The following is a 12,714-nucleotide window of genomic DNA, read 5'->3' as shown; positions in this document are numbered from 1 at the left end:
CCAGGGGGTGAAACATTATTTTACCCGCCCGCTACCACACTTAGTGCAAATCTGGGACAATTCCACCCATTGTCTTCTTTCCCTATGATAAACACTTTCTTAGCTAGCATCTCCATCTCTTTCCTTGGCAACTGTCTGAGGCTGAGTCAGCCTGTTTGTAACCTTGGTGTCACATTTGACCCCGGATGAATTTGTGACTATATATCTGTGCCATCACTAAGACCACCCATTTCCACGTGCATAATATTATCTGATTCAGCCCCCATTGCTGAAACCATCACCCTTGCCTCTTTGACCTCCAATGGCCTACTGCACATAAAATTGAGGTAATTCAAAATTATGCTGCTCGTATCCTTACCTGTACCAGTTCCAATCGCCTATCATCCCTGTGCTCGCTGACCTACATCAATTCCTCGTTAAGCAAACATCGATTTAAAATTTGTATCCTTGTTTTCAAATCTTTCCATTCCTTCACCCCCACACCCCCACCGCTGTAATCTACTCCAGCCTCAGAACCCTCTGAGATCCCTGTGTTTCTCTAATCCTGTACTCTTAAGCATCCTGATTTTAATTCCTCCACTATTGATGACAAGGTTTTTAATTGCCAAGGTCCTAAGCTCTGGAATTCCCTTCCTAAACCTCTGCAAATTGCTATCCCTCTTTCTTCTTTCAAAATGCTCCTTAAAACCTATCTCCTCGCCCAAACCTTTGGTCATTAGCTCAAATATTGCCTTTTGTGGCTTGGTGTTAAGTTTTGCTTTATGATGCTCCTGTAAAACGGCTTGGCGTTTTTATTATGTTAAAGACACTATATAAATATGAGTTGTTATATATATTAGTAAATGCACATGGACATTGTCAATATTTCTGTGTAGCATGCTACCTGTTTTGAGTGTATACATCCTAACCATTGACATGTAACTGTATAACTGCCTCATGCGGCTAGGTATGATCAGAAAATATCAATATAATGAATACTTAGCAGAAATGGAAAGAATAATTAACATACTGCATGAAATGAATCTGGTAAACGGACTGTGAATAAAGCAGACCCCAGTAATGACCCTGATTGCACGCTGTGCAAACTGGCTCCCTCATCATTCCGCTACAGCCTCTAAATGTGTGAACCCTAGGTTCATGGAGAGCCCTTGTCAAAGAGAGCATTAGCATAAGTAATATTGTTGCATGTATTTTCCAAATACCCTACTTGAAACATTTCTGTTAATTTGTCGTACAGTGCACAGTGTTAATCTTCCTTCCTCCTTGAAGTTTCACTGAAAGCAGCATTCAAACAAAGCTAAATGCCAGCTCAGCCAATTTCAATGGCTGAATGAAAAGTGTTACACTGTTCCCATCACATTGCTGTAGTCGTGGCTTTAGCTGATATTCAAATCTGTCAATCGAGTGTGTGATGAGTTCTGTCAGCTTTCAGCTAGGCCACTAATTGGGGACATACACATATGGAGAAAATTGTATGAGAGGCTATCAGTTGACGAACAGAATGTTTGTGTGAAATGTTGGGATCAGTTATAGAGTTTACCTGTCCACTCTCTCGTCTGAGGGAGAGATGCCTGGAGGTGATGAAATGTGATAGGAAAAAGAGTAACAATGCACAGAGATGGACAGAACCTGCAGATACAAAATGATTTGGCAGACCTCTGGTTTTATAATGTTAAGATGGCAGTTATTTGGCATTGTGTTCCTGCCCTTCACCTTCTTAACTCATCTGAAATCAGGCGCGGAAGGTCACCTGCCTTGGAGGAGCTTGGGCCTAATTTAAATGGTAATGGCAATGGAGTCCTGATGCTGCCATTGGGAAACATAGCAATTTTAACTGTGGGTCAATGAATGGTCACAAAATCTCAGACTCGCCAGCCAAAGCTGGCAGCAGGCAGCGTCCTGGACACAGGAGACTCAGTTAGATGCTTTTATTTTACCTTTTCACGGTTTCTTGTGGATAGTTAGGGCTTTATATACTATGGTCTCCCCCCACCCCCTCCCCATGGCGTGAACACCTGCAAATTTTCAATATCTGTGAACTTTGTGATGTCATTCCCACTGGGACATGCAAATAAGACCTACCTGTTATAATCCCTGTGGCCTCATACTTGGCGGTCAGTTCACCGCCACCCACCACCGCTTCAGACTCAAATTCATACCTTAGATTATAGTTAGAGCTCAAATCTCCAAATTAATCATTTTCATTGTGATGTTATCAATGTTTTCAGAACTGGGCAGAGGATAAGTTTAAAATATGGTGCATTACCATAAATTTGTAGTGATCCCTTTCTTTCCTATCTCGCTCATTTTTCTTCCCGTCTTGTGCACATGGTTTTGCTCTCACAGTTTCATTATGTTTTAAAGGACTGAGGAAAAGACTTTTATTTGGAACGCTGAACAATGAGTATATTTTCTAAGCCAACTCTTCATTCAACATGCAAGTCTCCACACATTTGACACCAAGTGACACATGGACAGAGGCAGCTTAGGAATGAGTTGCCAGAAAAGAAAGGAAATGAAGTATATTTTCAGTTCGCTTTAGCTTTTGGAAAAGCTAATTACTTGGCTAAAAAGATTATTAAACGTGTTTCTTGTCCTTGGAGCACTTTTTTTTTTCTCACCCTGAGCTGCAAGGACAACCACTTCAGAAGGATGTTGTTTGAAAAGAGGCCAAGCAATTTGCATAATATTATACTCCTTGAAAGTGAAAGAATCAATTCTTATGTCCACTTTCATGCTGCTGATCAAATATTGCACTCTTGTTCTCTATTTTTTTGACAGATTTCCTTTAGAATTCCGAAAGAAGGTCCTATGTATTTGGAAGAATTTTCTTTACAAATCTAATGCATCTTGGAGGATGCACTCACATGCATACATTATAAAAGGCTGGATTGTTTCATGCTTATAATGTTTGACTGAAATACAATGCCTACTGGGAACCAGTAAACCTCTTATTTTGTACTAAACAGGATTAAAGTTAGTGCTGGCATTCAAAAGCTTTCCATATATTAATGATGAAAGGAGGAGGGGAGGTAAGGTCAGGTTGAGTTTCTAGTCAGATCCCCTGGAGGTTCAGTAATTGAACTGTTTAGATTCTTAGCCACTAATAATTTGCTCTTAACATGAACTGGGTATCAGTGCCCAAGATTTGCTGACTGGGGAATTTTCTGCATTCTTCTAAATGTGTTGATCTGTTGTAGTTTCAACAGTTAATCAGAGAGCTGCAGTTCCAGTAAATAGCTTACTTAGTCACATTTTCCATTGAGTTATGTTACATGTGGTAGGAACCATAAAATTGAGACGTCCTTGTGGAGTAGACAATTGAGAACAAATTTTCACCATTTCGTTAGTGTTTATTTTAGTATTAAAACAGTACAAAAGCAAATTTTGATGGAATTCAAAACTCAACATAGTTTCCTTTTTTTCTAAGGAAAGGATTTGGGTCCAAATTAACTTTTTATTTCAGCATGTTCTTGGAACATGAGCAACACAGGCAAGGCTGCATTATTGCCCATTAGCTTCACTGAGAAGGTGGTGATGGATCTTCTTAAACTACCATTGTCCTTTTTATGGTAATGCTTCCGTATGATATTTTATAGGGAACACTAGTATATTGTTCAGCAATAATGCAGAATTGGTAATATATAACCAACACAAGTTGGTAAACGATTTAGTGGTGAGCTTGAAAATTATGGTGTTCCCATGATATTGATGCTCCTGTACTTCTCAGTGTTAGAGATCACAGGATAGAAGATGTTGTTGGAGTAACCATGGTGAGTAGCTGCAGTGCGTCTTACATTGTATTTGCACCAATGATGTAGCTGGTGGGCAGTGAGTACAAGGATGCTGATCAAGCAAACTGCTGTAATTTGGATGAAACCGTTTTCATGAGTTTTGTTGTGACTGCACCTATCATGGCAATTCCATCACACACTTGACCATCATAGATGATGGATCAGGAGGTTAGCCATGCAGCACAGAGTACCCAGCTCTGTCCAGCTCTTGTACCAGTATTGTTAGGAACGTTGATCCAGTTAATAGTGAACTTCAAGATGTTAATGGCGGGGGTCTCCGCAATAATAGTGCAGGGAGTGAACTGGACTTTCTGTTCTTCAAGATGGTTGTAGTAATCTAGCAATTGTGTAAAGTGATTATTATTTGGCCCTTGTTGGCCCATCCTAGATGTTATCCAGGTCATGCTGCAGGCTGACATAGACTGCTTCATTATCAGTGGAATGGAACTGAACACCAGAATAATCAGCAAACAGCCCACTACTGAACTGTAATGGAGGAAGGCCATTGAAGCAGATAAAGATGGTTGAGACAAAACAGTGCCATGAGGATTTCCTTTAGTTGTGTCCTGGCATGTAATGGCTGATCTCCTACAACCACAACTATTTTTCTTTTGTATCACCTATCGGTCTGATCACTAGAGAGGTTTTCCTTTAAGCCTAAATTAGCTTCAATCTTGCTAGGGCTCCATGATGCCATACTTGGCTTAATGAAGTCTTGGTATCAAGTATAGACACTCTCAGCTCTCACCTGCCAATTCTGATCTTGTGTCCATGCCTCAATCAAGCCTATGATGAGGAACTAAGCATTTCTGGCAGAACCCACATTGAACATTGGCTGGTTATTGGTAAGTAGGTGTCACTTGGTAGCATTGTTGCTGATTCTTTCCATCATTTTACTGATGATTGAGAGAAGGTTGATAGAGTGGGTTTGATTTCTTCTTCTTGTGGCTAGAACAGCTAGCTCCGGTACATAGATCTTAGGCTGTATAGTGGGGATGCTATCAAGTGTAATGAACCAATTTACCTGGACAATGACATCTATTATGGCGGGTGCGTTAGGAGGAAGTTGAGTAGGATTGTCCATTCAGCATTTTTTCATGCATGAGTTTAAAAATACTTCAGCCTTGTCTCTTTGCTGGGTTCTAACCTTTTTGAAGGTGTAACTAGCAGGTTGCTCTACCTTGCTAGGCAATGCCCAATATTTGAGGCAGCAGAAGTAGAAGCTATTTAGCTGCTTTTCTTGGCTTGCGTAAGTTGTCCGTGCTTCACTACTGTAAAGCAAGGTGCTGAGAATACAACACTGGTATGCACGGAGCTTTGTATTTTCAGTCAGTTTGCTGTTGGTCCACAATCAACTTCTCAATTTTAACATGACAACTGCAGCCTTGGCAATCCTGGTGCTGATCTTGGCATTAGGGGACAGGTTGCTGGTAATTGTTGATCCAAGGCATGAGAAACTGTCGAAGACCTCCAGAGTGATGTTATCAGTGTTGATGGAAGGTAGTGTCTCTAAGTCCTGGCCCATAACTTTGGTCTTCCTGGCGCTGATTGTCGGTCCAAACTCCTTGCGGGCTTGGGAGAACTGATCTACAAGCTGCTGAAAGTGAACTTCAATATGGGATATTGTGTATCTCCTGGTGAGACAGTGTCAAATATGGAAGTACATCAGATTGCAGGAATCCCCAGCATTTTTGCCCTCTTGGATTAGCGGTGACTCTGTTCGCTGGATTATGCGAGCTAAACGAATGACAGTCGCATCCCCAAAGATATACTTTATGACGAACTTGCTATTGGCATGAAACCAACAGGCCACCCACGTCTGCGATACATGGATGTCTGCAAGCTAGAGCTCAAGTTGGCTTGGATTAGAATCGATGCATGGAAAGTCGACACTGCCTGGAGGCAAACAGTCAGAAAGGGCATGGAAAAAGCAGAGGGCAAAATAAATGACAAGATGGTGGAAGAGAGTCTGCCAGAAGGAAAATGCATGAGTTGACCTTGGGCCAACGCCAGTTGCGGAAAGGACTCTCACGAATCGGCCTCTACAGCCACAGCAGACGGTGCTCAATCCAGAAATGACATACACCCTGGGTACAGTCCATAGTCTCCCTAGATAGATGGATGCCATCATCAACCAGCAGGCTAAAGGGAACCCAGTGGATGTAGTACATTTGGATTATCATAAGGCCTTCCTTTAAGTGTCACACAAGAGATTGTTATACATGATTAGGGCTCACAAGATTGGAGATAATATATTAGCATGAATTGAGAATTGGTTAATGAACAGAAAGCAAAGAGTATGATTAACTGAGTAATTTCCAGTACCTGACATGTAACGAGTGGAGTGCCGCAAGGATAGACAGGGATGTGGAAATTAGCTGCAGGTTACATATTTGGTTTTGTTTATTCCAAAACCACCCCAGCATATCAAAATGGGAGCCAAATTGAAAATATAAAAACTGTCCCTATCTTTGTGGAAATTTGCATTCAGAGACAGTGTGGGAAAGATTCAAGTTTACTCAGGCCCAAAATTAACAAAGTTTGATTTAAGTCTGGCCTCGCCTTCCCAAGTTATTTAATTTTAGCTTTGCGTGGCATTCTGCATTGTTTTACTCTTGGCCTTTGCACAATCAGACATGCTGGTGGTGGAAATGATTATACATTATTGCGAAAGTTCCAAAAACAAACTGTGGCGGACAAATCTTTCCTAAGTGCCCACAGAATTGAAAGTAGCGACATTTCAATTAACTGAACAGAAAAGACCCTGAAAGTAGTGAGCTACCATTTGAGGATTTGAAAAATATGATTATGTGATAATGGACAAGAGAAGACCCTTTGATCTACACAATTGTACCATTAGAAGGATTTGGAAGGACCGATATGGAACTGAAGGAATATTAATAAATTGTGTTTTATTAAATCAAGAATTTTAAGCAGTTTCAATAATGTCAGCTCTTACTTAGAAATGCTTTTTAGTTTATGCAGGTCTACAGCAGAGATCCTTGTTCAAATTTAAGAAAGAGTGCGTACATAAAATGCCTCTAATGCAAATAGAGGTCATAATTAATTCCTCAACGTTATTTGTTTGTCGTGACAAGGCTGACTTAGATTTGGCAAGCTAATTTCTCCAACTAGAAACTGTCAGCTACTGAATCACATTGGCTGTGTTGTGTTCAGATGAAGGATCCGTGTTGCTTCCGGTTGTTTTGCCCACTCACACAGCTGGAGCAGACCAGTCCCTTGAGAAATCTAGTGCCCCAAGAATGCTTCCATGATGCTGTATAACCAGTGCCCCTCTTTCCATGAGAATCCTGAAGAATCCTATCCCATTTCAGGGTGAGAAAACCTGCCACTGCTCAGTCAGGATGTAAAATCCATCTGAAAGATTTGCTTTTCTAATTAAGAAGGCAATCACTTGTAATTTTCTAGTGAAATATTGAAATCTGAATTGAGAAGGAAAGACTGTACACCCCAAAAGTTTGCAGCTCTACCGATCCTGTAGAATTATAAAATATAAATAATTATTGCTGTCAGCCTAATAATGAATTACAATGCATTACAATAGAAAACACCAATTAAAGTAATTTTTTATGCTACGTAGTGCAACAGGAAAGGTTTGACGTTTTTGGTGACTGGAATAATTGGTCTTGAAACTTGTGCAAAAAGGGAAATACCATATTGGCAGCTGTTTTCACATTGCACCCAGGATTCTTTTCCATTCGAACCAATAGAATAGAAAATCGAGTGAATTGTAAACTGGGCCATCAATTTGCTATCGCCCATTCTATGCTCCTGCCCAAGACCAGTTTCATCTCCTTACGTTTTCCATTTCCGTTGGATATATATCTTTGCTTGTTCATTTTTGAAGCAGAGGTATATCTTCACTTTGTTTCTGCATCTTGATTTCCTCATTTCTAATGACCAAACAGTGACCCCAAAATAGTGTTAGGTGGAATTTTATCCAGTTGAAATTACTGTAGGAAGAAAAAAGACACAAAGTGCCAAAATTTTCAATTGATGCTGGCATGTAGAAATATTCTAGGTATTTATATAGGGTCAATTTAATATTGACAAACTGTTAGCAGGAGGAAACGCTGCTTATAACAGCAGTATGTTAGAGAAGCCCATCCTCTGTTTCTATTTTCCGTTTGAGCCGGCTTTCCAACCCTATGAGTTTCTAGGAGTCTTTGGGATGGGACTGTTTCCTTTAAGAATCTCTTTTGTGAAGTATTAATTTTCTGGGGGTGGATCATTATGTCTAAGACATCAAAAAAATATTTTTATGAGGATATCTCATCATAAGCAGAAGGTTAGAGCCTTCCTCCGTTCATGCTCTGTGGGGGCAGTCAAACCTAAGACGACTGACTTCTTCAAATGCATTACTATTTCAGCACTATTTTCTAGTAGCTACTATTTATAAAGTTATACATAATTGACTACAAACAGGACACGGGTACAAATTACAGGCAGTATAAAGTACATAAAATTAAGTCCTTGGCTGTATTTGTTGAATGTGAGTGAAGACTAACTTTTTAAAAAAATCCATTTTACTCTTTTTCTATGTTATTTTCTTTATAGCTGATCTATTTTATCAGAAGTGAATAGTATGAAATGAAACATTAAACTGTGCACTTCCAGCATTTTCTGTTTTTGTTTCAGATTTTCAGCAATTGCAGTACTGTTTTTCTCTTTTCTACATTGTATTTTGTTTAGGATTTTATAGATGTATTTTCTGTAATTTTTTACTGCACTCTGCTCTTTTTAAAATACTGTATGGCTTTTAAACCATTCCACAGTAGCCCAGAGTTGATTTGGTTGGAGCATAATGTAAATATAATAAGACATTTCTGTGCAGCAGTAACTTGGGTTCCTCCTGTATCAGTATGTTCAGAGTTTAGGGCAATAAGCACTTTTTTGGCATTAACATACATTCTAAAGTTTGCACACCGTTTTCCTTCCTCAGATTGGCAAAAATGATATGAATATTACTTGAGAGTTGAGTCATTGATTTAGTTATTTTCTCTCCTAATTTGTTTTTTCTTTTTCCTTTTAGAGGCAGGTTGCTTCCCTTTTGATAAGGGTGGGACTGCTGGCTGTCTGGGGTGCCACTTTACTGGGACTTCGCTTATACTGGATGGGTAACAAGCCGCCAAGCTTCTCCAACTCGGACAACCCAGCAGCTGACTCGGACAGCCTGCTGACACGAACTTTGACCTTTCATTACTTGCCGGCAGCAAATCTTTGGCTGCTGTTGTGCCCCGACACCATGAGCTTTGATTGGTCGATGGACGCTGTGCCATTGATAAGAACAGTTGGTGATTGGAGAAACCTGCACACGTTAGCATTCTTTGTCGGATTGCTGCTCCTCATCTATATCAGCCTGAAGGGCTCTCCAAAAGACAAAGTTTGCAATGGAAAAACAGTGATGAATGGCAAACAGAATACAAATGGGCACAGCTGCCACTCAGCAATGGAGCATGGGAACAACGAGCAGGGTTTTTACTTTGTACCAAGAACTGATCACTTTGTAAAGAATGATTTAATTCAGGGACTACCACTTCCAAAAGCTCAGAACATTGCCATTTTCTCTTTATCACTGCTAATAGTGCCATTCCTGCCTGCTACTAACCTTTTCTTTTATGTCGGTTTTGTAATAGCAGAGCGAATCCTGTACATTCCAAGCATGGGATTCTGTTTACTAGTAACACTAGGCATAAGAACCCTTTCTCTCAGAATGAAGAAGAGAGTCTTTAAGAACTTGGTTTTATATGCAGCTGCTGCTTTAGTCATTTTATATGGGTCGAAAACCATATTAAGGAACAGAGACTGGCATGATGAGGAAATGTTGTATAGATCAGGGATTAAAGTGAATCCGGCTAAAGGTAAACAATTTTAATCTCAACAAGTGGAAGCTAATATTGAGATAATGTGTCATGTTTAAACGGATTCCAGCACCAACTTGAACAACTGCTTTCTCTTCCTGGCAGCGTGGGGTAACCTCGGGAATGTTCTGAAAAGCCAAGGCAAAGTTTTGGAAGCTGAAAAGGCCTATAGAAATGCCTTGTACTATCGCAGCAACATGGCTGATATGCTTTATAATTTGTAAGTATGCATGACTCAACTGCTGGCCTTATTCCTAACCAGGTCAATTATAAAACTTGCAATGAATGGCACTATTGATCTATTTGTGCAACACAGATATTGTTTACTAGTACAATGAATCGCTGTAGCAGTGTTTTAATTAATCCTGTTCCTCGTCCCCATCAGACAGCAGCATTTCTTTAATGCATTCTTAAATAGAAAAAAAGTTTCATCCACTTTAATAGCTGTTTAAATCTCAAATATCATTTGATTTTTTGCACACAGCACTCTAATGGTTTAAGTTACATTCAGAGCGTTGGTACAATCTATACAAGTAAGTATGTAATTGGCATTATGTTACTAAGAAATCTGATAAAATACATGGAATAAATATTCAGGATTTTCTTTAATTTTTTTCTGGGAGTGATAGTTGCTATTTTGTATTCAGTGACTGAGCACTCCTTATTGAGGTAAAGATACTTTGAGCTTCAGACGTGACCCAGTGCTCGTTGTTCTGTTACTGCAACCCAAGCCAACTTGTGTTGTGGGCTTCTGTTCATCAAGAGCAGGCAGAGACAATAAGAACACAGTTTACTTGTGTCAATGGTTGTCAGCAGATACGATCACATTTCATGTTCAGCGAAACTGAAAGATGCTGTTATTGTACAACAGGTTAGTCAGCAACCCAGACACCCCATACCTCCTTTGCAAAAAAACTTCTCTTAGATGGTGATTATGTGTTGTGCAATGTTGTGCTCTCTATTCTGATGCCAATCTATCTTCTGACCTCTTGGATTCATTCACACATGATGCAGATATGGAGAAAATAAACCTAAAACTAGTCATTTCATTGAATTCTGTTGGAGAATATACAAGTCAACATTCATTTTCCATTAAGCCAATTCCATCTGTTTTCAATTTTTATATGAAGATGTGAACAGCCACAAGAAAATAATCATATTCTAACTTTTGTAAAGAAGACATAAGCTGCAATATGTTTATTGCTCGTACAAAAACATGCCATGATGTCTTGCAAAATAACTTAACTGGAAAGGATCGTCATTAAGATCTAGTGTCATAAAAAAGTGAGCTTGTCTCCCAAGTTTTAGCCACAGGACTGTGTGACACTTGAACTTGTTTACTTTGGTTTTGTGCATTTGATCAGTTGTAAGCAAAGCTGATTCTCAGATAACCCAGCGGAGCTCAAGTGTCCCATGCCAAGAAGCATGAGCCGAATCTTATCTTTGCCTTCCTTTAAAATTGTTTCTTCTCACCACGCTGATCAGCGTTGTTCAGTATGTTGGCTGTCAAAGCCTTGAAATGCACATACAGTTTGAATGAAAGCACACAAAAAAAGTGAAACTTTCAGCCTGTTAGGAGAAATTGATTTGTATCACTGCATCATATGAAAAGAGACCGTGAGGAGAAATTTAACCACTGCAAATGGGTAGGATTGGGTCAGGTGCAATGTAAATATGTTAAAAGTCTCAAACCCAAGCACAACCCGCCTCAAACCCACCCACTTGAGGTTTTAATGGGTGACCAATCCACTCCTATGAGGTGGGCTGGTTATTTAAATATTATGAGGCTGCTTACCTCTGATTATTTCTCTGGGCTTGGCATTTCCCCCGCATCCAGGGTGCAATTGACTGCATACATGTGACCATCAAGATGCCAGCGGGTCAGCCGGAAGGGATTCCACTTGATGAACGTCCAGATAGTGTGTGACCACAGGATGCATATTCTGCAAGTCTGTGCAAGGTACGCTGGCAGCTCCCATGACGCTTATATCCTCAGACACTCCCAGGTGCCGAGGCTATTCCATGCTACAGTCCGACTGTATGGATGGCTTCTGAGTGACAAGGTCTATCTGTTGAAAAGGTGGCACCTCTCTGCCACTCAAGAACAGAGACAGAGCAGCATATTAATAGGAGTCATGCCTCCACAAGGTCGGTGACAGAGAGGACCATAGGTCTTCTGAAGATGCGCTTCCGATGCTTGGACCGTTCAGGGGGAGCACTACAATACCCCCCAGAGCGGGTGTCACTGACAGTGGTTGCATGCTGCGTTCTTTACAAAATGGCACTCGCAAGGTGGGGAGCCACTGGAAGAAGAGGATGTTGACATAGCTCCACAGGCCACAGATGATGAATCCAGTAGTGAGTCAGAAGAGGAGCACAGTGAGGAGAACCCTGAGGGCATGAAGGCAGACTTCTGTATCCTTCAGGGAGGCAGGGATACCAGGGATGCTTTAATCCAACACTCCTGCAGCCAGGCTGCCAAAGATCTACTTCCATAAGACCATAAAACATAGGAGCAGAAATTAGGCCAATCGGCCCATCGAGTCTGCTCCGCCATTCAATCATGGCTGATAAGTTTCTCAACCCCATTCTCCCGCCTTCTTCCCGTAACCTTTGATCCCCTTACCAATCAAGAACCTATCTATCTCGGTCTTAAATACACTCAATGACCTGGCCTCCACAGCAATGGATTCCATAGATTCACCACTCTCTGGCTAAAGAAGTTTCTCCTCATCTCTGTTCTAAAAGGTCTTCCCTTTACTCCGCTGTGCCCTCGGTCCTAGTCTCTCCTACTAATGGAAACATCTTCCCCAATTCCACTCTATCCAGGCCTTTCAATATTCTGTAAGTTTCAATCAGATCCCCCCTCATCCTTCTAAACTCCATGGAGTATAGACCCAGAGTCCTCAAACGTTCCTCATATGTTAAGCCTTTCATTCCTGGGATCATTCCCGTGAACCTCCTCTGGACCCTCTCCAGGGCCAGTACATCCTTCCTGAGATACGGGGCCCAAAATTGCTCACAATATTCTAAATGTG

The 12,714-nt window shown here is 40.7% G+C and overlaps 1 protein-coding gene across 5 annotated transcripts in view; it reads left to right on the top strand.

Annotated features, from left to right (window-relative positions):
• The window catches only part of LOC144696533 (protein O-mannosyl-transferase TMTC2-like), a 207,474-nt gene that overhangs the window by 115,711 nt on the left and 79,049 nt on the right, over positions 1-12,714 (top strand). For 4 of the 5 annotated variants that reach the window (XM_078567932.1, XM_078567927.1, XM_078567928.1 and 1 more), the window contains 2 exons: positions 8,848-9,676; positions 9,782-9,896. In XM_078567932.1, the coding sequence (XP_078424058.1) occupies positions 8,848-9,676; positions 9,782-9,896 (944 nt within the window). Of the gene's footprint in view, positions 1-3,506; positions 3,573-8,847; positions 9,677-9,781; positions 9,897-12,714 lie in introns of those variants that run through there. The other variant, XM_078567931.1, reaches the window with a different exon arrangement.

The sequence above is a fragment of the Cetorhinus maximus genome, chromosome 22, assembly GCF_964194155.1.
Source record: "Cetorhinus maximus chromosome 22, sCetMax3.hap1.1, whole genome shotgun sequence".
Classification (NCBI taxonomy): Eukaryota; Metazoa; Chordata; class Chondrichthyes; order Lamniformes; family Cetorhinidae; genus Cetorhinus; species Cetorhinus maximus.
This window is presented reverse-complemented; position numbering and strand designations above follow the sequence as displayed.